Raw genomic sequence first — 23,289 nt, 5'->3', positions numbered from 1 at the left:
TCCTCTGCCAAGCTTTTGGTTAGGCGGATCATACATAGATTCTGCTCCTCCCATTCTATGGACACTGGTCTGAAACAAGATAAACCGTTTTTTCGGGCAGTTCAATGCTGGAATGAGAGATGCATTACTACTCAACAGGACTGCTTTGAAACAACAGACTAGCAGATGTTCTGTGATGCAGCCAATGGGGACATTAATGTCTCCAAGTGCATTGATGATGTAGTACCAAGGGTACATTTTCAGACTTTCACCAACCAAAAGCCTTGGTTTAATGGTAATGTCCATGTTATGCTCAGAGCACGGTCCTCTGCCTATAGTTCTGGGGACATGGAGGCTCTGAAGAGGTCCAGATATGACCTTTGGAAGGCCATCAGAGATGCCAAAAGAGATTGCATGGATAAGTTGGAGTCTAACTACCACAGCTCTGACCCAAGACTCATGTGATGTGGACTGCGACACATAAAGGAAGAAAAGGAAGAAACAGCAATGATTCCCTCCCTGCCGCCTCTCTTCCCGACAAGCTCAACTCCTTCTATGCACGGTTTGAGGCAACCAAAACTATTCCATCTGGAAGGCTTGCTGAAGACCATGACGACTACACTCTGTCCCTGACCATGGCTGACGTGAGGAGAGTTTTTAAAAAAGTGAACCCTTGGAAGTCACCAGGACCAGGTGGCATTCCAGGCTGTCTGGCTCCACCCTTCCCGACACCTTGGACCCCTTTCAATTTGCATACAGCCAAAATAGATCTATGGATGATGCCATCGCCCTGTCGACACACACTGCCCTTTCCCACCTGGAAAAAGGCAACACATACGTGAGGATGCTGTTCGTGGACTACAGCTCAGCATTCAACACTATTGCGCCCGCTAAGCTTGTTCCTAAGCTCAGGATTCTGGGAAATAACACCTCCCTTTGCAATTGGATCATGGACTTCATTACGGGCTGACCCCAGGTGGTGAGAATGGGCAACCTCACTGACCCTGAGCACCGGAGCCCTGAGGGCTGCATACTCAGTCCACTCCTGTACTCCCTGTTCACACATGACTGCATGGCCACACACAGATCAAACACCATCCTTAAATTGGCGGGTGACACAATCCTGGGTCTCATCTCCAACAAAATTACAGAGGAGAGGTAAAGAACCTGGCTACATGGTGCCAGGACAACAACCTCTCTCTTAAAGTCTGCAAGACAAGGAGATGATCATTGACTCCAGGAAGCGGCGGGAGCCTAAGTGGAGAGAGCATAGACTGTAGGGAGAGAGTCTCCTACTTCAAGTTTCTCAGTGTGTTCATCAAAGATTACTATTGGTCCAGGCAAGCGTACCTATACCACTGAGCAGTGAAAATTGCGCAGAGACTCAAGAAGTTTGGCATGTCTGTAAAAACTCACCAGTGAGAGAATGTTAGTTAAAATGTTGTTATGTATATAATTGCTATACTTGCTCTATAATATTTAATACATCTACCTGTTCATTTTCCCCATCCTACTCTTTTTAAAATGTCTGCTAGTTTACACTGTTATGTATATTATTGCTATATTTTTGCTTTATATATTTCTTAATTCTTACTACGTATATGTGTGCCATATGTCACAAGAGTTTCATTGTGCAGGATGACGCTGTGTTATACGGTGCATTTGATAAATAAAGGTTGAACATTTATAATTGGACAGGTAAGATGTATTTGAATATGCATGTCATGGTATAGCGCAACTGTATTTTTCACCTTACACTGGTGATTTGATCTTTTTGTTGTTCTGGGTTTGCTTTCAACAGATAAAATAAGGAGCCGTTTGGGAGCCAAATGGGCCAGCTCTTACAGGTGAATGGAACTACAGGAGTCGGTTCAATGGAAATCTCGAAATGTCTAACAAGATCAGTCAGTCATAATCTACCCATGATTCATTGCGGTTTTGATTGTTTTCACGTGGCCAAGATTCGCAGGCGTTCGCAAGACTGTTGAAACCAGTCTATGGTTGAAACCAATTTGCGTTATCAAACTCCGTGAGACTAGTTGAAAGTCCAACGAGAGTGGCTGACGTCAGTGACGACCTCATGCTAGCGATTGTTTTGAACTCGGATACTCGGAGACTGGAAGTCGATGTTGCATAGGTGCACCACTTGGTAAAATGATTCCCATATTTACCGTATATATGAGCTGATATCCCTTTTGACTCATAATTATTTGACCAATGTAAATTCCAACAGCTGGCTATTTTGACGGACACTTACTCATTCTTATTGATCCAATGTTAGCTAGCGTTAGCTGTGGCTAGCGTTAGCATTTGTCAGCTGGATAATTATTCTTGTTCAGCGAATGTTGTATTTTGTTTTTAACATCTGCTAACAATGTAAACCAACGAGCTTTTGTCGTTTTTGCTATCCTTTTTATATCGTTTGGTTCACATAGTCAAGGGACATTAGTTTTAGAGTGTCCAGGTAGTTGTGGTCTTAACACTACAACAACAGGAGCGTTTTTTAACTCCATATGTCAGTGTATGGGGGTCATTATTGACATCCATTATTTTATTACGCAAATATCCTAGTTGTGGACAGCTTGCGAACTTCACTGTATAGAGCTTGCATTTTTATCATATACAGTTGAAACTCTTTACACAGTACACATCCGTTCTCTGGTAACAACAAATAAATGTTAAGATACTGGTTTACACTAAGTCGATTGCTTTGAACTGATTCGTAGTTTGGTGCCATGCAGGGCTGGCTAGGAAGTGCGAATGTCTCTTAGTGATTGACTACCTCTCGTTAAATAGCGTAGTGGTTAGGGAAGCAGAACTTGTGAACTATAGGTCCGGAGCTCGTGCCTCCTCACAGGCGAGGCGAAGTACGCATTGGGAATAATTCTGTATTGATGATTAATTCGCTGGCTAAAACCGGAAATTGTATGCGATTAAACAGTTGCGACTGTTTCTGGAATGGAATAGTTCATCTTCAGTCACGCAAGCTATTGCTTAATTCTTGTGATTATTCCTAGGAAGGTAGTAGATACTATTAAGCCTATTACTGGCTAACAAGCTGTTAAAACGGACAGTGGCAAAAGCAATACAGTTCATAGACGCTTTTTGTGGTGGAGGTAAACTTAATAAGAGAGTTAGTCAGTTTAATTGTATTAATGTTATTTACGAACGGCCAATTAATTATTAAAACGGCCAATTAATTATTAAAACAGCCAATGGCAAAAGAGGATTTGGTCAGGATACAGGCAAGATCCTATAACTCATAGGAAGCGTCTAGCTCCGTGGTGTAGTGGTTAATGACAGTCTTTCACGTGGTCGACCCTGTTTCGAATCTAAGCTTGCTTGGTTTCTTTTGCCATATACGCCTGTCTGTCAGGATGTAGAACATGGTGTCAAACTGTTTCCACGGAGGGACGAGTCTCTGCAGGATTTTACTTTTTCCTTTAAATTGGTTCCCAGTTCAGACCTAAAGTGTGATGTATGCTTTAACAGCCTGCCTGGACATTGGTGTATGGTGCAGCTATAGCACTTAAGTTCCACCTTACGACACAGCTTTAGCAACTCTAAGGAGTTTGTTTCAAGGAAACTGGCAACTATTGAGAAATAAGGGTTTTCAGTTTACAAAAATGACCATCCCTATAGGGTTCACATACTTTCAAGCAGCACTGCATATGACTGCACTTTACATTACTTTTATATAGATTTACTTTAAAAAGTATCTTTCTGTGTTCCCCCCCCCCCCCCCATAAGAACAGTATGGTGTTGTGGGTGCCGGTCCAATTTGTGCTTTGGCCACAAGTGAAACTCAACAACATTATGGTATCTGATAACAGGATATTTTATCTGGAGAGTTACTACTTTAGTTGTAACATCTCTCTTGTGCCAAGGGTGTAAATAACTTTCATGATGAGCTAGAAGACTGCCACCTAAATTCATTCCTTCTGTTTCAGCTCTGCAGAGAGCATGCTGAATATACCATTGGCCTGACACACAGAATAACCATGGACTGACTGGACAGCTCCACCAGCCCTCGTCCTCTGTCTTTGCTCCTGCTGTAACCCGATCGCTGGATCCTTGGGCATCTTGGGTCATGGCGTCCAACGGTCGGGCTGGAAGACATTCCTTATGGCGGTTCCTCTCTCCCTTCCGGAGCAGGCAGGAGCGTGTGGTGCTGGCGCGCAGCGAGAGCATGCCAGGGGAACAAGTGCTGAAGATCACTATCACAGAGACCACTATAATCGAGGCAGACTCGGGGGTGTGGAACTCGAAGTCACTGGTCTACCTGGTCCTGTGGTACTTCTTCAGCTTCTGCACACTGTTCCTCAACAAGTACATCCTATCCCTATTGGAGGGAGAGCCCAGCATGCTGGGTAAAAACATGTGCCACACCCATACATAGATTGGTTTATCAATTGGTTGATTCTATCAAGGGTACTAAAAGGGCTCAAGTCCTTCATGTGTGTGTCCTATATTTTTTTTGTGTGCATTTATTTTTTGTAGGTGCTGTTCAAATTGTCTCCACCACCATCATAGGCTTTCTGAAGATGTATGTGCCTTGCTATTTGTACCAGCACAAGTCCAGGACTGAGTACCCGCCAAACTTCTTCATGATCATGCTGTTTGTGGGGCTCATGCGGTGGGTCTGCCCTTTCTGATCTTTATTTATTTTTACATTTATGATTAACATTCCTGCTATATTTCATTCATATTTAAGTAATTGCACCTTAATTGACCATTTTAATGTTTAAGATTCAGATAATATTCAATTAAATAACTACCCAAAAGTTTGACATTTGAAAATAAAATTGTCCTAAAATGAAGTAAGCCAAGAGAAATCCTGTAAATGGTCAAAAGCCACCGGAAACACCGCCATTTCTTTTTTCAGTCACCAGAATTGCTGTGCCAACTTGCGTGCCAATTTCCATATTATTTAGATTGTTTGGCCTTAAGAAAAAGAAGATTTGACCGGTATTTACATTATATTTACTTATAAAATACAGTTTAGCAACAGAATTACAATTTAAGTATGGTTGCATTGCCTTGTAGGGGCTTGGACGCTTTTGGCCTTAATCTACGTGGATGACAGGAGAATGCATACCCTCTCACACAAAAGCTTCAATGGACACATCAATACCAGCTGTCCTGATTCCGCTGGGAGTGACTGTAATGAAACCAGGTCTTAATCACAAATGGTGTGTAATCAGTAATCCGGATAAAAACGGTATTACAGTTTTTTAAAAAAATATTGAAATTAATTCCTGCATTTGAAAATGCTATCCCTTGTCCATTCGATGGGTGCTGCAATATGTGCCACACATCAAACAAAAGTGTCTTGCTTGTATGATGTATTTCAATCTGTCAATTTAAAGGAGCCATAAATACAAGCATGAATGACCAGAATACATCTGAAGTTAATGTTACATATACTTGATTCTACAAAATTGTTCCTGACTGAGATATTCCCCATTTTAACTTCCTTGCTGGTCCATCGATCAGTTTCTGTTGACATGTAAATGTAGTCTACTCATATTTGCTATAGACACACTTTTTCCCCTCATTATTTTTTGTTTTTTTCCTTTCAGTCTAATTTTTGTGTTTTGTTTCCTTCAGTCTCATTCTGGTGTTGGGCATGCATGAGTGGCTGTTGACCATTTATTTAGATTTCTCACTTAATAATTATTGTACCTTTTGGTACAGGAATCGTGTGTTACTACAGAACCGCTTTCATAAATTTAGGGTTTAGGTATCGTATTCCTAGTACATTCCGTGTAAAATTCCTTAAGTTCAAATTACACTTCAGTTGCTTTTTGTTTGGGTTGTTTCCTCTAAAATGTTTTATGAAATACTTTTTTACCTCGGCAGTTATCACAAAGTTTAATACAGGTTACCAGCCTGAAACCCAAAGGTGCAAGTGTTTAAGAAAAACTCTAATAACACAAAAACATAAAACGCAGCATGGAGGTGCCAGTCTCAAAGGGTTGACCAGCTTCTTCTGGCTATGCTGTGTGATGATTATAGTGTAAATGGCAGGATTCGGTTTTTTTTTCATGGGAGAAGTAGACTTGCCAGTGCTGCTAAAATGGCTATAGGACTTGAATTGCTGCTGTACTTTACATATACTATATTTGAGGAAATTAGATGCAAATTAACCACAGTTTATATGTCAATACAGTGTTGTTTGACAATCAGTAAGGGATATACCTTGTCTGTGTAGCAGAGGGTGGGATTTGGGATCTCTATAGGCTTAAGTAGATATTAAGGTGCTGATCCATCCTGTTTTGCAGGTTCACCAGTGTCGTGCTGGGGCTAGTGAGCCTGAAGAATGTGGCTGTCTCATTTGCCGAGACAGTGAAGAGCTCGGCGCCCATCTTCACTGTAATCATGTCAAGGTTGATCCTAGGGGAATACACAGGTACAGCACATACAGTTAAGGTTAACAGTAGACACAGTTAAGGTTATGGCTGAGTACTGAAACCCCTTCACAATGGTTTTACATAGCCTTTATTGTATTCTAGATTTTTTTGGGTGTGTTGTGTATTACTATGGCCCCCTACCACCAGACATCCCATTGTTCCTGATTATGGAAAAGGAAGTAGTTGGCGGTATTCATATTAAAATATTTGTTTGCAGACCATCATAATGCCAAAGAGAATATATTGGCTAGTTTGCTAGGACACTGGTCATGAATTCCAATTCACCAAATTAAACTCCTGATCACTTACTTAGTTGATGTACAAACAATATGTGACGGACATTGAACGTCATTCAAGTGAACAGTTAGTGCATTTTACTTTGTGTTTTTTGTGTCCTAAACTGTTATTGGCCTGCTACTGTTCAGATAACACTTCTGTTGCCTTAAGGTTCATCTATTTAGCCAGCAGCATGTTAACAAGTTAGGTATTCGCAGCAGTCAACTTATTTTGTTCGCCTCCTCCCCCAAAATGTTTTGCATAGCTATCATTGAGATTGTGGTATTTTGTTGCGATAACTACTGCTTGTTAGCTAAATTAGAATGTGACCAAAACCAGTTGTGAAGCGTTCCGTTCACGTTATCAGACAGGCCCTTAAATATATCCAGTAACGGTTATAATATACCAATGTTTTCATTATGAAAAACTTTGTACTGAACACTTAATATTGAACACCTAATAATAATAATGCCCCATTATTCACTGCTAAACCAATTCAAGAGTGGTTTATGAACACCAAGACTATGTTAATCACCTTCCTCCTGCCCCCCAAAATCACCAGATCTGAGCATCATTCATACCTTTATGGGAGGTTCTGAAGTAGATTTCAACCTCCTTCATTCTTCAGTGACCTGGAGGCTTTTCTTGGATAATGGTGCAATATCCCACTAAACCCAGTTGAGGACTTTTATGACAGCATTCCAAGAAGGGTTGGAGCTGTTCTGAAGGAAAGCAGGGGCCCTAGTCCTTATCAGGCCTTTGCTATTTATATGTTGTTATGCTTTTTGTTTTTCTGTCCACACCCTAGTTCATAATGCACTTTTATGATTTTATGGAGGCAAATCACACATGGTTGAGCTTTTGGTTTTGTTAGCTATCTGCAAATACAACATTTGTTATACTGTTTTATATTTAGCTAAGCAATCATCATTTAGACTATCTGTTAATCCTTTGGAATGTGATTTGTATTTAAAAAAGCCTCTGCTCTTCATTCCAGCTCTAAAAAGAAAATATCAGCCATCTGTGACTTGCCACCTTAAAATCATTATTGTCTCAGACCCCAAAATCTTTTGCAAGAGTGTTTAATGTGTGTATGTGCCTTACTATAGGACTGTGGGTAAACCTGTCCCTGTTTCCTGTCATGGCTGGCCTTGCTCTCTGCACTGCAACAGAGATCAGTTTCAACACGCTGGGCTTCTCTGCTGCCCTTTCCACTAACATCATGGACTGGTACACACACACACACAGTAGTACCTGCATTAATGACTTGCCATATTTCATGAATTGAATTTTAATTACAACTCATTTTTTCTCTATCAGTTTACAGAATGTTTTTTCAAAGAAACTGTTAAGTGGTGACACCTACAAATTCAGGTAAGTTGTTTTTTGTACCTTTTATAATATACAGTAAATTTATTATGCCCTGTTTTAAATCTTGTGTTTTACATCATTATAATTATTGTTAAAGACACTTCCACCATTATGGACATTATTTGTGTCCTTAATCACAACTTTGTCTTGCAGAATAAACCATAAAACACCATAAGGATGAATAAACTTATCAACCATGGTGCTCTGGATAAGAGCATTTACTCAATTACTAAAATGTTAGATGTTTCACTTTTAAGTACAAACCCAATTCCAAAAAAGTTGGGACACTGTACAATTGTGAATAAAAACAGAATGCAATGATGTGGAAGTATACAACAGAATACAACATAGATGACATATCAAATGTTTAAACTGAGAAAATGTATCACTTTAAGGGAAGAATAAGTTGATTTTAAATTTCATGGCATCAACACATCTCAAAAAAGTTGGGACAAGGCCATGTTTACCACTGTGGCATCCCCTCTTCTTTTTATAACAGACTGCAAACGTCTGGGGACTGAGGAGACAAGTTGCTCAAGTTTATGAATAGGAATGTTGTCCCATTCTTGTCTAATACAGGCTTCTAGTTGCTCAACTGTCTTAGGTCTTCTTTGTCGCACCTTCCTCTTTATGATGTGCCAAATGTTTTCAATGGGTGAAATATCTGGACTGCAGGCTGGCCATTTCAGTACCCGGATCCTTCTTCTAAGCAGCCATGACATTGTAATTGATGCAGTATGTGGTCTGGCATTGTCATGTTGGAAAATGCAAGGTCTTCCCTGAAAGAGACGACGTCTGGATGGGAGCATATGTTGTTCTAGAACTTGGATATAACTGTCAGCATTGATGGTGCCTTTCCAGATGTGTAGGCGGCCCATGCCACACGCACTCATGCAACCACATACCATCAGAGATGCAGGCTTCTGAACTGAGCGCTGATAACAACTTGGGTTGTTCTTGTCCTCTTTAGTCTGGATGACATGGCGTCCCAGTTTTCCAAAATGACCTTCAAATTTTGATTTGTCTGACCACAGAACACTTTTCCATTTTGCCACAGTCCATTTTAAATGATCCTTGGCCCAGAGAAATGCCTGCACTTCTGGATCCTGTTTAGATACGGATTCTTTTTTGACCTATAGAGTTTTAGCCGGCTACAGCGAATGGCACGGTGGATTGTGTTCACCGACAATGTTTTCTGGAAGTATTCTTGAGCCCATGTTGTGATTTTCATTACAGTATTATTCCTGTATGTGATGCAGTGCCGTCTGAGGGCCCGAAGATCACGGGCATCCAGTATGGTTTTCCGGCCTTGACCCTTACGCACAGAGATTGTTCCAGATTCTCTGAATCTTTGGATGATATTATGCACTGTAGATGATGATAACTTCAAACTCTTTGCAATTTTTCTCTGAGAAACTCCTTTCTGATATTGCTCCACTATTTTTTGCTGCAGCATTGGGCGAATTGGTGATCCTCTGCCCATCTTGACTTCTGAGAGACACTGCCACACTGAGAGGCTCTTTTTATACCCAATCATGTTGCCAATTGACATAATAAGTTGCAAATTGGTCCTCCAGCTGTTCCTTATCTGTACATTTAACTTTTCCGGCCTCTTATTGCTACCTGTCCCAACTTTTTTGGAATGTGTAGCTCTCATGAAATCCAAAATGAGCCAATATTTGGCATGACATGTCTCATTTTCAACATTCGATTTATCTACATTCTATTGTGAATTAAATATAAGTTTATGAGATTTGTAAATTATTCCATTCCTTTTTTACTCACAATGTGTACAGTGTCCCAACTTTTTTGGAATTGGGTATGTAGTAAATAACAACCTTGCTATTTTTTTAAATCATTGTGGTACTACTTGAAATTACAATGGATTTAATTAGGTGTTTTTTCAATGGTCAATATGAAGTCCATAATGCCAAAGTGAAAAATAAAATATGCTAAATGTTCAAAATGAATTACAAATATGAAACGGCTTATAATAATGTATTGCGTAGGTATTCAACACCTTTGCTTTGACACACATTAATGAGCTCCGGTGCACCTATTGTAATTTGAAGTCACAAGTAGTTAAATGGAGTCCACCTGTATTAAACTAAGGTATTTCACATGGTGACACTTCCATGGCTGAGCTGGGAGACACTGCATACTGCAACAGTACTACTGCCTGGGTGCTTCACTAAGGTGGAGTTTATGGGAGAGGGGCAAAAAGAAGGTCAAATGGAAGAAGATTCTATTAGTGTGATGAGACCGAAATAGAGCATTTCGGTCTTAACGATAAGCCTTCCTAAATCTTCCCACATCTTCCTAAGAACATCGTTGTTATCTTGCATGGGGGTGGCAGCATCATGCCATGTTAATTACCTGGGACCTGGGAAAAGATTTGTCTTGGAGGTTCAACCAGTCAGCCTGGACCTCAATCCAATTAAAAATATGTAAAAAGATTTAAAAATTGCTGTTCACTAAATATTGTCATCCTGCATGACTGGAGCTTAATCAATTTTGCCAATAAGAATGAGCAAAAATGTGTATTGTCACGGTGTGTAAAGCTGATAGAGTCATGGCTGTAATTGTTGCCAAACGTGCCTCTACCCAACATTGATAAAGGGTGTGAACTTACAAAATCCTTATTTTCTGTTTTATATTTGTGAGTAATTTAAAACAATTTGTAGATTTCTTTTCACTTGTGTTCAGTAGTTTTTATTGCTCAGTGACAAACTCATAATTAAAGCCATTTATATATATTTTTTTTTTGTTACACAATAAAATATGAAAACGTGCTAGGGGGTTCATTCTTTTGAGAGCCACTGTAGTTCATGGCTTATGTAAGTCAAATCACAAAATACTTTCAGGCTTATTCATTCATTGTCATGTCAAACCAGAATATTCATATTGAACTATATAAATCAGAATGGAAAAATACCTATTGAAGATAATTTATGTATTTCCACCATTTTGATTTACATTATATTTACAACTTGTAAAAACAATTGTCCTTTTACTATTATAAATGTAAAAAGTATGATGGCCGTATCAACCAGTCCTAACACATGATCTCTGTTGCTGAAAATCATTGTCACACACTGTAAATCAGAAAGCAGAAATACTGAGGTTTTGGTACTCTCACCCAGGGACATCACTACAAACAGAATTTCGGGTCTTAAGCTGCTGGTGCAATGGTGTTAATCAATTCTAATGACTATATATTGCTTAGTTTATAGAGCATGGTTATGTGTTCTCAGAATAATCAAACTATCATACTTATTAAAATTGAATGATAATTTCAGCATCATTTTGATTGAAATAACAGGGCACCATTGAGCTTCTTTGAGACAAGTACTTGTTTTAAAAAAATCTGTCAGTTCACTACATCTCCATTAATGTATGCTTATTCTGGGAAAAGTTGATGTGTTTGGGATCATTAGCTTATGTTATTAGCTGTACAGATTAGAATACTTTGCTCACACAAATAATATCCTGCTCTACAGTATAGTAGCGTACACTAGACCAAAAGCCTATCTCATGTAAATCATAGGCTAAATCTTATTTTGTTTTTAGAAAATATCCATCTCTATCGACTGAGAGAATGAGTGATAAACCCCATTAAATCTAACGGCAAAACCTAGCAGTCCTTTTTGTTATTACATTCAGATCTTCTATGGTGACATTTTAGATTATTTTTATATATTCTGTGTGTTTTGTGTGAGCTTTCACCACCTCAGTGTCATCTTGTCCAATAATTACATTTATCTCTTCGCCTGTACTTTGCCAAACATTGTTATTTAAAAAAATTAAGGGAAAACAGAAATCACACATTGGGTCTCGATGAACAAAAAATATGAAAGGTCAAAATCTGCCTGAGCATGCTCCTGATTAGACGGATGGTGTCCTGGGGATCTCCTCTCAGACCTGAATCAGGGCATCAGTGAGCTCCTGGACAGTCTGTGGTGCTACTTGGCAGCATCGGATGCACTGATACATAACATCCCAGAGGTAATCAATTGGATTCAGGTCTGGGGAATGTGAGGACCAGTCAATGGCATCAATGCCTTTGTTATCCAGGAACTGCCTACACACTCTGGCCACATGAGGCCAGGCATTGTCCTGCACCAGGAGGAACCCAGGGCCCACTGCACCTCCCATAAAGGTCTGACAATGGGTCTGAGGATTTTATCCCGGTACCTAACAGCAGTCAGGGTACCGTTGGCTAGCACATGGAGGTCTGTGCAACCCTCCAAGGATATGCCTCCTCAACCATCACTGCCCGCCGTCAAACCGGTCATGCTGGATAATGTTGCAGGCAGCATAACGTTTACCACCGTGTCTCCAGACTCTTTCACGTCTGTCACATGCTCAGTGTGAACCTGCTCTCATCTGTGAAGACAATGGCGGACCTGCCAATTCTGGTGTTCTCTGGCGAATGCCATTCGAGCTGCACGGTGCTGGGCTGTGTGCACAGTTCCCACTAGAGGATGTCGGACCCTCATGCCACCCTCATTGAGTCTGTTCCTGACAGTTTGGTCAGAAACATGCACACCAGTAGCCCGCTGGAGGTCATTTCTAGGGCTCTGGCAGGGCTCCTCCTGTTCATTTGCACCAAATCAGGTGACATTGATTCACAATAGCTCACGTTCCTAAATGGATAGAATGGTATCCCTGAAGTTTAATTGACTTGGTGTGATGATTGATTGTGTTTCCTTAATTTTTTTGAGCAGTGTGTGTTGACAAACCTCACCTTGTCCGGATGAGATTTCCCTTGTTTGTACGAGAAATCCCAAGCAGGGGTAAGCCAAAACACAGACCAGATTTGCAGCTAATCTAAAATTCCTTATTGGATAAATTAATGGTAAAACATGGAAAGAACCAATATCACATTTTGCTTCTAGGTTTATAGGGATTCTGGTGCATTAACCATTTCGGCCAGTACAGTGCCCTCTAGAATTATTGTCACCATTGTTAGATGTTCATCAGCTGGATCTTTAAAATGTTTGTTATAAAGGTTATTGTAACCATCCTTTTGTTGAGGTAGAAATGTCAATTGATAAATATTCTTCTCAAGACCATTCATCCATCCACTTTTTTTCTAGGCGGCACATCAATTTGAGTGCAGTTGGATAGCCATTTTGTTTACCTACAAATTAAGCTTTACTTTTGTTAGTCTTGGCTTTGCTAGTTCTGCTATGGAAGTTTGACAATAAAGCTATTAAAAGATTTGTAGTCAAACAAAAGCATAGTCCTATGGTGTATAATCCAAGACTTGTAGCAAGATTAAACATTATAATTTTGTTTTTTATAATAATGTTCTAGGTGTAAATAATTAAGTCAAAATCCAATGGCTTTCTTTTGTTTTCTCGTCATGCCAAGCATTTATCTGTGTAAAAAAAAAAATCATAGCCTCCATGCTCATTCTAAGTGTGCCAATAATTCTGGAGGATGTTGCATGTGTTTATAGATTTCAGAGTTGTGGTGCAGCTTTTTACATTAAATTATTGAAAATAATAATACTATTCAGCTGCAAAGGCTTCCATGGTCATTGTTTAGTTTGGGTTGACAGTGTGACTGTCAAATGAAAATGTATAAAGTATATTGAAAGAAAGTGTTTTGTTCCACCATCAACAAAAAACCAAGTGATGGAATTTCTTGTTGAAGAACATAATTCCTGTAGCTCCATACACTTGTGGAATATATGCAAAGGTGCATTGAAACTGTTCTGACTCCTGCTGACTGCATCCTTTTAAGGAAGTTTTCCTTGATTTTGAATGGTACCTGTATATGAATTCATAGTCTGTACTGATTAAAATGTCTTCCATTTTCTTGTTTAGCCCTCCTGAACTACAGTTCTACACCAGTGCTGCAGCTGTCATTATGCTTGTACCTGCCTGGGTCTTCCTCATGGTCAGTCAATCCCTATTGAATGTACTACAGATTTGTCTGTAAGATTCTTTCAACTTTGTTTAGTAACTCATTCGTTACCATAACTAAAAATGTATGTGTATTTTTTTCTTAGGAATTCTAAAATATTCTTCTGTAGGAGTTGAAAATAAAAATGTAGTTAGGCTAAAATGTTGGTTATTACAACATGTAAATAAACTACCTCAAATTAATATTTTCATAAAATGTAGCTGGATGAATGTCTAATCCTTCAGACACCATAAAAGACGTACTTTTTTTTTGTCCAGTGTGTTTTAAAGACCTTGATCGTTTTGCACACTTTTTTCCCACCTCTATAAAGTCTGCACACTCTCTTGTTAAAAATTCATCTTATGTTAATGTAAAAGCTGAAGTCTAGAGAAATCATGTCAGACCTTTTTTTCTTCTAACAAAACCTTATAGCCATCTATTTATAAGTGAAAATAAATGTTATCTCTGAAAAATAAAAATTAAACTGTCAATGCCATTGTTTCATAAATGTGCATACCACAGAACTAATACTTAATGAAAGCACCTTTTGCTTGGATTGTTGTTGTAGGTATGTGTGGATAGGTCTCTATAAACCTAGCACACCTGGATTTTGCTATTTTATCCCACTTGCTTTTGCAGAACACTTCAAGCTCAGGCAAATTGTGATGGTGTCTCCTGTGCTCAGCCCATTGTTCTTCATTTTTTCGCAAGTAATATTTTGGTTGATTTGGATGCGTGCTTTGCGTCATTGACGTGTTAAAAGGCGATATTATTCTTTAACTTTCATGCAGTGGTTAGCACGGTGTGTGCCAAAAAATATTGATGTTTGGAGATGTCCATATTATTATACCCAAAAGAGAAGCAGGATGCTGTTGCCACCATGCTTGACAGTTGGTGCTTGTACTTCATCTGATGAGATATTATGTCTTTTCGCCAAACATAACTTTTTGGCCTTGATTCCAAAATGTATCATAATACTCAACTTTGTAGTTGGGATAGCCATAACATGAGAACAATACTGGTTTAGTCCATCTAACCTGATTTGTTCAAAATATATTGTATTTGGTTTAATGAATGGTAAGTATGCATATTATGTAATATAATATAATTGTAATCATAGTTGATTAACATTTTAGCCTTAGTTGTGAAAGTTCCAATATGTGAAACAAAGGTGGTTCAAAAAACAGTGTTTTAGGGTTAATGCCATGATACTGAATGTAATGCCTTCAAAATGATTTTATATCCCCCCCCTGATCGGTACCTCAGTAGTTACATTTTTATTTATTTGTGGACCATGGCAGTCTCATGGCAATCTGTAATGTGTAACCAAGAAACCTTTAAAGAAATCATACAGGAACATTTAGTGCTAAACAAAATTGCTTTTATTTCAAGTTATTACAACTTAGCTTTGTATATGATTTTTTGTGTGATATTATTTCTCAACTCAGTTACACTAATTATATAGTGTTTGCACATATGCAACCACAGGATTGACAGTTTATTTTTCTGAGAAATTATCTAGTTTTTCGATTAAATATTCTTAGTTACATTATCTTATTAAAGATGAAATAAAGGCCATGACATGATTTGTCATATCCACCTTTGCTTAAACTGTAAAGATGGCTGACTTGGATCTGTGCTTGGAATGAAGATGTTCTTCAATGCTCTTTTGTACCAACAGGACATTCCTGTTATTGGTAAGAGTGGGCGTGCCTTCAACTGGAGTCAAGACATTGTTCTGCTGCTGCTCTTTGATGGGGTCCTATTCCACCTGCAGAGTGTAACCGCCTATGCCCTCATGGGACGCATCTCCCCTGTAACCTTCAGGTAGTAGTCTGTAGTTGCTGGTGGGTTTGACTCCTACGGGGGGGTATGTGAGCTATTGAAAATGTATGCACTCACTACTAAGTCGCTCTGGATATGAGTTCTGCTTACAGCATCACTTCTTGGGCCCATCTAATGTTAAGCATTTAGCTGTGTAGGCTGCCACAGAGAGGGGGAACAGGCTAGCATCAATCCATTTCTTGATGGTGTTGAATGTATAAAAAATAAATTCTGTTTTTCCTCAAACAAAAATGTAGCAATTGGAGCAAGAATCGTCTGGGAATTGGTAGGATGGCCATTTGGACAGACTGGCTGTCGGTGTGTAACTGTATAGGTGTGCTGTTTGTGAGGGAGCCTGTTGGTGCTTCAAGCCATTCCTTTTTTCTTACTCTGCTCTCCAGTGAGAGTCCAGTATGTGCAGCAGAAAATTCTGCCCAAACTGTGTAAATTCCAGTAATCCAGAGGGGTCAAGTGCACAGGAAGAGGTTAACAACTGCTGTCTTCATGGCTGTTTGTTAACATTAGCATGCTCTAGCTGACTAGTGTTTTTGCCGGACCGCATAAGCGGAGCCGGCTAAGAAGAGCGAATTACTCTTACTGAGTGACTGACTACCCCTTGTTAAATAGCGTAGTGGTTAGAGAAGCGGACTTGTGAACTCGTATCTCCTTGCAAGCAAAGTGAAGTACGCATTGTGAATAATTCTGTATAGACAATTACTTTGCTGGCTAAAACTGGAAACTGTTTATGGTTATACAGTTGCGACTGTTTCTGGCATGGAATAGTTCATCATAATAAGCTGTTAAAACGGCCAGTGGCAAAAGCAATACAGTTCATAGATGCTATTTGGTTTGGAGGTAAAACATTAGTCAATTTAAAACAATCCTCAATTGAGTCTAGCGACTGCTGAAATGTGTAATGCCGTGGCGTAGTGGTTAAAGACAGTGCCTCTCATGTGCAAGACCTAAGTTCGAATCTATTGAGCGCAATGACATTTATTAATTATTTCTGGTAGATTCCACATTCTCTCGTCTTTTTCCTTGATGAAAAAGTTAGTTATCGTCGCCTTTATAGATACTTTTTTCTTTCATTCGTGAATGACATTTGTAAAATAACTATGTTGTTTTGCCATGAAAGAAAAAAATATGTCCTTATGCCATGAAATGAAACAGCTTTGGCAGACTCGCTAGAAATTGCACAATTCTTATGATTATTCCATTAAGTTAGTTAAAACGGCCTGTGGCAAACGGCATACATAGCCGCTATTTGTGGGGAGGTAAACTTAGTAAGAAACGTTAGTCAGTTTAACTGTATCAATGTAATTCACGAATGGCCAATTAACTATTAAAAAGGCCAGTGGCAAAAGAGGATTTGTGCAGGATGGAGACAAGAGGCTATACTGACATACAGGAAGTGTCTTGCTCTGTGGTGTAGAGGTTAGCGACACAGCCTTTCACGTGGGCAACCTGGGTTTGAATCTCGAGGTAGCAACATTTTCTATTGCGGGCCGGCTGAACTAGGCTTGCCTGGTTTCTTGTTATATATGGGTAGTTGCAAAAGTATACAAACTAAATGTAAACGTTACGTGAACAGAGTTGTGATTACACTGTTGTTGCTTTGGTGAGTAAAAACTCATGCTACCCTTTAACACTTCCTTCCTTGCCTCCACAGTGTTGCCAGCACAGTGAAACATGCCCTATCTATCTGGCTGAGCATCATTGTGTTCAGTAACCACATCACTGTGCTCAGCGCCGCCGGCACAGCCCTGGTGTTTTTGGGAGTGCTGCTGTACAACAAGGCCAAGCAGATCCAGAGAGAAACCTTACAGACCCTGGCCCAGACTCAGGACCACCACAATAAACCACTACGGCAAGACCACGAGCTCATAGCATCAGAACGATAGCCTTTCTGTGAGATCAAAGGCGGCGAGACCAAAGTAATTTTTTAAATGTAGATTAGACCACATTTAGACACAAACTAGCATTATGGCAAATGAGAGAAGTCAGTGGTCATCATAGCCCCATTGAACCATCCGTTACTCCGTGGATTGTCCATTTGAGGCTGATTTGTCTTGAGGTTTCATTCAGCCTCACCTTAACACACTCTGATTCCTATGTGAACTAGCTTTAGTGTGTGGACCAATGATTGACTATTATTATGTTTTTTTAAACAAGCTATCAGACTGATTTCCAGACCTGCAGAGCACTTCACTTAACTGTTTACTCAGTCAATTCCTAATGCTGTCCTTAGCTTTCAAATCACATGCAAACTCAGGATATTTCTTAATGTTCAATGGTAGAAGTGGTAAAATGCAAGTCTAGTTTTTTGAGTTGTTTGATTTAAAAAAAAAAAAAAAGATCTGGTTATGGGCACACTGTCATTGACATTATAGCTTTATTCTGAACATTAAGAATAGTTTTGAACATTAAGAATAGTCTAGGCATTCATTCATTCCAATAATGCATTAAATCGTCTGTGTACCAACTTGTCACCCAAGTTAAGCAACATTCGAGGCATTATGCGGACCACAGAAGTGGGTCTTGCCCTCAGGGAAGATGAGGTTAAGAGGGTAATGTTAGTTTTCTCAAAGGACCTCTTTTTAAGCTGGTCTTTTATTCGAAAATATTGAGTGCAGTCTGCGTAAATCTCATAATTATCTATATTTGTCTTTCTATGTATTCCATTTGTTCTTAATTTTCTTGTTCTTGCACAGACCCTAAAATGTCCCTTCAGTTTCCTGACAGCTAGGTGTTGAGAGATTTAGGCACCTGTGGCGTTGTGCAGCTTTTCACAACCAGGTCCTAGCTTAATATGCCACATTGAACCCTATTGTTTTCAGTCAGTTGAATAAGTAAACAGGACTACAATAACCAGATTTCCAAACGCTTTTATTTCAAAATTAAAAAGATTCACAACAGGCCTTCAGTAGAAATCTCCAAACTTTCCAAATGTCCCCCAAAAACAAAATATAATAGATAAAGTGCGATATTGTCGTGTCCATATAGTTCAGGTATGTGTGAAATGGTAGCCTAAATTACATTAGGCAGAAATATTAATAAAACCATCACATTAAATTCAACTTGTGAGTCACGCAATGGTTCCTCAATATTTGGCAGTTCTTGCGTTTTATTAATGCTGGTTTTCGTGTGCTTCCTGAGGAGAGGTACAGGGAGCGGTCTCTCAAACGTTATAGCATACAGCTTATTACCAATTGGGTAATGTTGCTGCTTTTGCCACAGTTGTATGTCCAACAGTCTATTCCTGTTAATAACAGTGTATGATGGCATATGCAATGATGGTAGTGTGTTTATGTCAAATTTGAAATATATTATTTAACTTTTAAAATGTAGTGACTTTTGAATGGAAACTTTCTAAATGTCTGTAATCTTCCGTTAATGGCACTTAGCTACTGACAACAATTAAAAGCCCACTAGAATGAAATTATTTAAAGAGTTAGTTGAGCAAGTATGAATATACTATATGCCACAGATATACAGTGGATATCAAAAGCTATGCAGCTTTGGTTTTGATAAATTGTAATTGCAATTTGTCCCACTCTTCTTTGAAAAAAAAACTTTTGCAAGAGAGTCTCCTGAGTGCAGCCCTCTTTAGGTCAGTCCACAGATTTTCTACAGGGTTGAGGTCTGGCCTCTGACTGGGCCATTCCAACATTATGGCTTTTTGCACAAGATTCCTTGGTTGATTTGGATGTGTAATATGGATGGATTCCATGTTGAAAGGTGAAATTAACAACTTCAGCTTTCTTGCAGAGATCAGCAGGATTCATGTCAAAATATATTGAGCTATTCATTGTCCACTCCATCCTGACCAAACTGCCTGCTCTGCTGAGAAGCAGTCCCATAACTTGATACTGTCACCACCATGCTAGTAACCATGTACTTTGAGTGATTTGTTTGCTTTGTGCCAAACATATCTTGTGGGACTAAGGCAAGCAAGTTCTATTTGGGTCTCATCAGACTTAACAATTTCCCAGATGGTTTTAGGACATTGAATGTGTCTTGCAATATTTTTATGGGCTTGGAGTTTATTTTTTGTGAGAAATGGACACTAGCCACTGCTCAGACTTATTGAGAATATGTTAAATTGTTGTAATATGCAGGGAATGCCATATTCCTCCCAGAAAGTCCTGCCACTCCTTTAAGGTTTCTGCTGGTGATTTGGTAGCCTCCCTAAAGAGTTTCTCCTTGCCCTCATCAGTTTTGGATGGACGTCCTGACCATTGCAATGCTGCGGTGCTGCCATCATGCCTCCACGTCTTAATAATTTTTTTCAAAGGCTTCCTTTATGCATGTAATGCCTTTGAAATTTGTTTATTTCCCTTTCCTGATCTGTACCTTTCAATAATAAGATCCGATACCATGACTATATTAAAGGCTAATCAGAATCCCTTCAGTTGATGTTAGGTGATGGCAAATTAAATTTGTACATGATTTGGAATCGATTGGTTAAATCTGGACATGGTTACAATCCCATTATGGAGTATGAAAACTTACACAACAAAGGCAATGACATTTAATTTTTTTTCTCCTTCACTTAAATATTGTTGGTTACAAAGTTGTCTTAAAGGTGAAAAAAGGTCTGACATGAACTGGCAATCATTGTCGACCAATATTTAACCTAGAAGTGGTCTAATAACTAGCAACGAATATTGTCTATTTTTCAGCCTTTACATGAATAAAAGCTTTATTTTCAGTAAGGGTGTGTAGAATTTTGATAGCCATTGTACTGTTGCCTCGCTATTCCTCGCTCTTTGCCTTGATAACATCTGTGGAGGGCAGAGTGACAGTTTGCAATATTTTGTATAAATGTGTATCGGTATGTCTGATCTTGAACATTGTTTCAAGTGCTGAGAGCAGTGAGATATTTCCTTACATAGTTGTTTATCAAATATCTTAAGTAATTTCTAAGTAGTTTTCTTTGTTCACAGGAAACATAGCATCTAGGTATAATTCCCCTGTGATTTTCATCACTAAAGCAAATCCCATTACATTTTCACATTCTATGAAATAGCCCACTGTGGTGTGATGTTCAGCGCAGGTCAGCATTTCATAAAGGTTTTTAGATTAGGGCTTGAGATTATGTACACCAAAATACAAATAGTTGATTGTAAATTGCATAGTATTGGGTTTTATGAAGCAAGAATCCACTTTTATTATTGTAAAAGGCCTATAGAAAATTAGACCATGCAAGCTACCGTCTCTGTATTTCATGCATAACCAAACTCTGTACAAAGTACAACACACTGCCCCTTGAGTCATGTATATGCTTTTTACCTGTGTTTTAAAGATGGTTTCAAATGTTTTGTCTACATTTCTTTTTGGTTCGTTGCATTGAAAAGAGGCTGATACTGTGTTAGCAGTGATGTCAGAGGGCCAGTAGGGGACAATCTTCCCTCTTGTCTAAAGATCAGTCCCAATTCCCCAGGGCAGTGACGGGTCAATTTTCTTGCATAGGTTACCTTCTCTTGGATGGGAACTTAAACAGGTTGCCTAACTCTCAGTGGTCGTTACCATGCAACTTATTGTAAGAGTAGAGGTGTTAACCCCAGTCCCCTGACTACAAGTCTTATTTGGTCCTCCACCATCATGGCCACCTAATCACCCCCAGCATCCAAGCGGCTCATTTAGCTTATTTTCTCCCCATAACAACAAATATTTATAAATAAAAAGTATTACAGGCACTAAATGTAAGGAATCAATCATGTATATTATAATCTGGATCAGGCGTTTGTCTAAAATGACTAATGCAAATGTAATCACATTGAAGAAAAGTCCAAGGTAATAGAGCAAAGTCTGTGAAGTGGTATCTCAGGAAGATGTGTTGGCAGGCGCTTTTTGTGTGTCAGTCCTGGAGATATGTGGGCACACATCTGCGCCTGTCTGCTGCTTATAGCGACATTTGATGTGGATCCCAGTTTCTTTACAGCGATCCAAAGCATTGTTTTAGTTGAGAGGGTAATTCGCTGTCACAAACCACAATTACATTATTCAGAGTTAGTGTACATTAACTTGCTTCTAAATAAGGATCATACTGCATATCAAGGGATTGTGTCTGTCAAGTGATTTTTCAATGCTTGTGGGGTTTAATCACTGTACCAATAGATAAGGTGAAGCAATCTTTACGGCCCATATCTAGCCAGCAGGATAATACAGCAGTGTCGCCCGAGCTGAAATATGATAGCGATTGTTTTTTTCAGCACATTTGTTTCAGAAAGAGTAAAGGAAAGGTTATTCACCATGAAGAGCAGGAATTACATTCGTCCAAGTCAGTGTACCTTTACTTTCTTCCAAATACGGATCGCACTGTGAACCAAGGGAATTTGTCTATTACGTGATTTTTCTGTGTGTGAAGGGATCATAATCACTGCACCAATGGATAAGGGGCCACAGTGTCTGTTTGAGTGAATGGTACTAGCATTTCCATAGTTTTGTTGTGGTTTGGTACCTCGGTGGTGCTTTCCTCAGTTTAACGAATTTCCAACAAGTAATACAGTTACAAATCTCAAATTTTACCTGCTTAGAATTAGTTCTTGTCATTGTTTTTTAGTAGGAAGACGTTGCTACATACTGTGTGATATTGCAAATATATGTAAAGGTACCTTCATTTGATGAGTGTACCTACATGTGTGCTTTTCACTAGAAATTAAACTATTGCAGTCAATCGATGTTTATGGTTACAACTCTTTCTTATTTCTACATTGCAAGTAATTGTACTATTTTCTTTAAATTATTTTACTAGTGCCACTTTTTCATATAAGTTGTGCCTGTATGGCTGATTCTGTATTGAGGTTCTTGCCATAATGTACTTTTCACTGATGATAGGGTTGATAAGACTACTGTGTTTATGGTATTTATTTTTCTTTTCAAAGTCTTTCACCAGTTATATCATATCAAAGACTGCACATTTCTTTTCACTGGTTTATGCAATGATCAATATTTTCTTGCATTTTCTGAGAATTTGCCCAGAACCTTATGTTATATTTTGTATGAGAATAATTTTAAAGAAGAGACCTCTGTGGACTGAAATTTGATGTTCATGCAGTCCTGAAAATAGTTATGTTCGTTGGTTTGCCATAAACCCTAATATTCAGTTGTGGTTTTATACTGGTCTTTTTTCTCACTTTTCTCATGTAGTGATTATTGCATCTCGGATGAACGATAAATAGATTGTTGAAATGAGAGATGATAATATAACAAAATAGGGCAATGTGATAAGCCTACCGCTGAAAATATTATTTTGATGTTGGGTGTTCAATTTGAAATTGTCAGTAAGGAAACATTGTATATTTTATGGAGATCGAAAGTATAAAATGTATCTGAGGTGTAATTGTATTGTATTATCAACCATGTTCAACATAAATCTGATTAATAAAAGTATTTTCTTCTGTGTTATATCCAGTCTGTACATGTTTGCTGGTATCCATACATTTTTAGGAACCGTTCTCCTGCCCAGGTATGCTGGTAAGATGTTCTCTGGGTGTCTTCATGCACATTT

General features: G+C 38.8%; 1 protein-coding gene across 2 annotated transcripts; it reads left to right on the top strand.

Annotated features, from left to right (window-relative positions):
- The first annotated feature begins 1,958 nt into the window (after positions 1 to 1,958).
- On the top strand, positions 1,959 to 23,188 carry si:ch73-236j9.2 (solute carrier family 35 member E2A). Of its 2 annotated transcripts, none has more exons than XM_020051979.2 (9): positions 1,959 to 2,128; positions 3,930 to 4,349; positions 4,480 to 4,615; positions 6,264 to 6,391; positions 7,778 to 7,898; positions 7,989 to 8,042; positions 13,874 to 13,946; positions 15,634 to 15,799; positions 17,446 to 17,532. In XM_020051979.2, the coding sequence occupies exons 2-8, from the start codon at positions 4,070 to 4,072 to the stop codon at positions 15,781 to 15,783; spliced, it is 942 nt and encodes a 313-aa protein (XP_019907538.2). In that variant the 5' UTR covers positions 1,959 to 2,128; positions 3,930 to 4,069; the 3' UTR covers positions 15,784 to 15,799; positions 17,446 to 17,532. The 2 variants fall into 2 exon arrangements, with proteins under 2 accessions (XP_019907538.2, XP_010873686.2); XM_010875384.4 differs by having other exon boundaries at positions 1,963 to 2,128; positions 15,634 to 15,779; positions 17,446 to 23,188.
- The last annotated feature ends 101 nt before the right edge of the window (positions 23,189 to 23,289 follow it).

Source organism: Esox lucius, chromosome 12 (assembly GCF_011004845.1).
Source record: "Esox lucius isolate fEsoLuc1 chromosome 12, fEsoLuc1.pri, whole genome shotgun sequence".
In the NCBI taxonomy this organism is placed as follows: domain Eukaryota; kingdom Metazoa; phylum Chordata; class Actinopteri; order Esociformes; family Esocidae; genus Esox; species Esox lucius.
This window is presented reverse-complemented; position numbering and strand designations above follow the sequence as displayed.

Excerpts from the sequence above, each read along its gene's own strand:
- si:ch73-236j9.2 (XM_010875384.4), top strand. The coding sequence starts at position 4,070 with ATGGCGTCCAACGGTCGGGCTGGAAGACATTCCTTATGGCGGTTCCTC. Across the intron at positions 6,392-7,777 it reads GATCCTAGGGGAATACACAG|GACTGTGGGTAAACCTGTCC; the intron begins GTACAGCACATA and ends GCCTTACTATAG. Across the intron at positions 15,780-17,445 it reads ATCTCCCCTGTAACCTTCAG|TGTTGCCAGCACAGTGAAAC; the intron begins GTAGTAGTCTGT and ends TTGCCTCCACAG.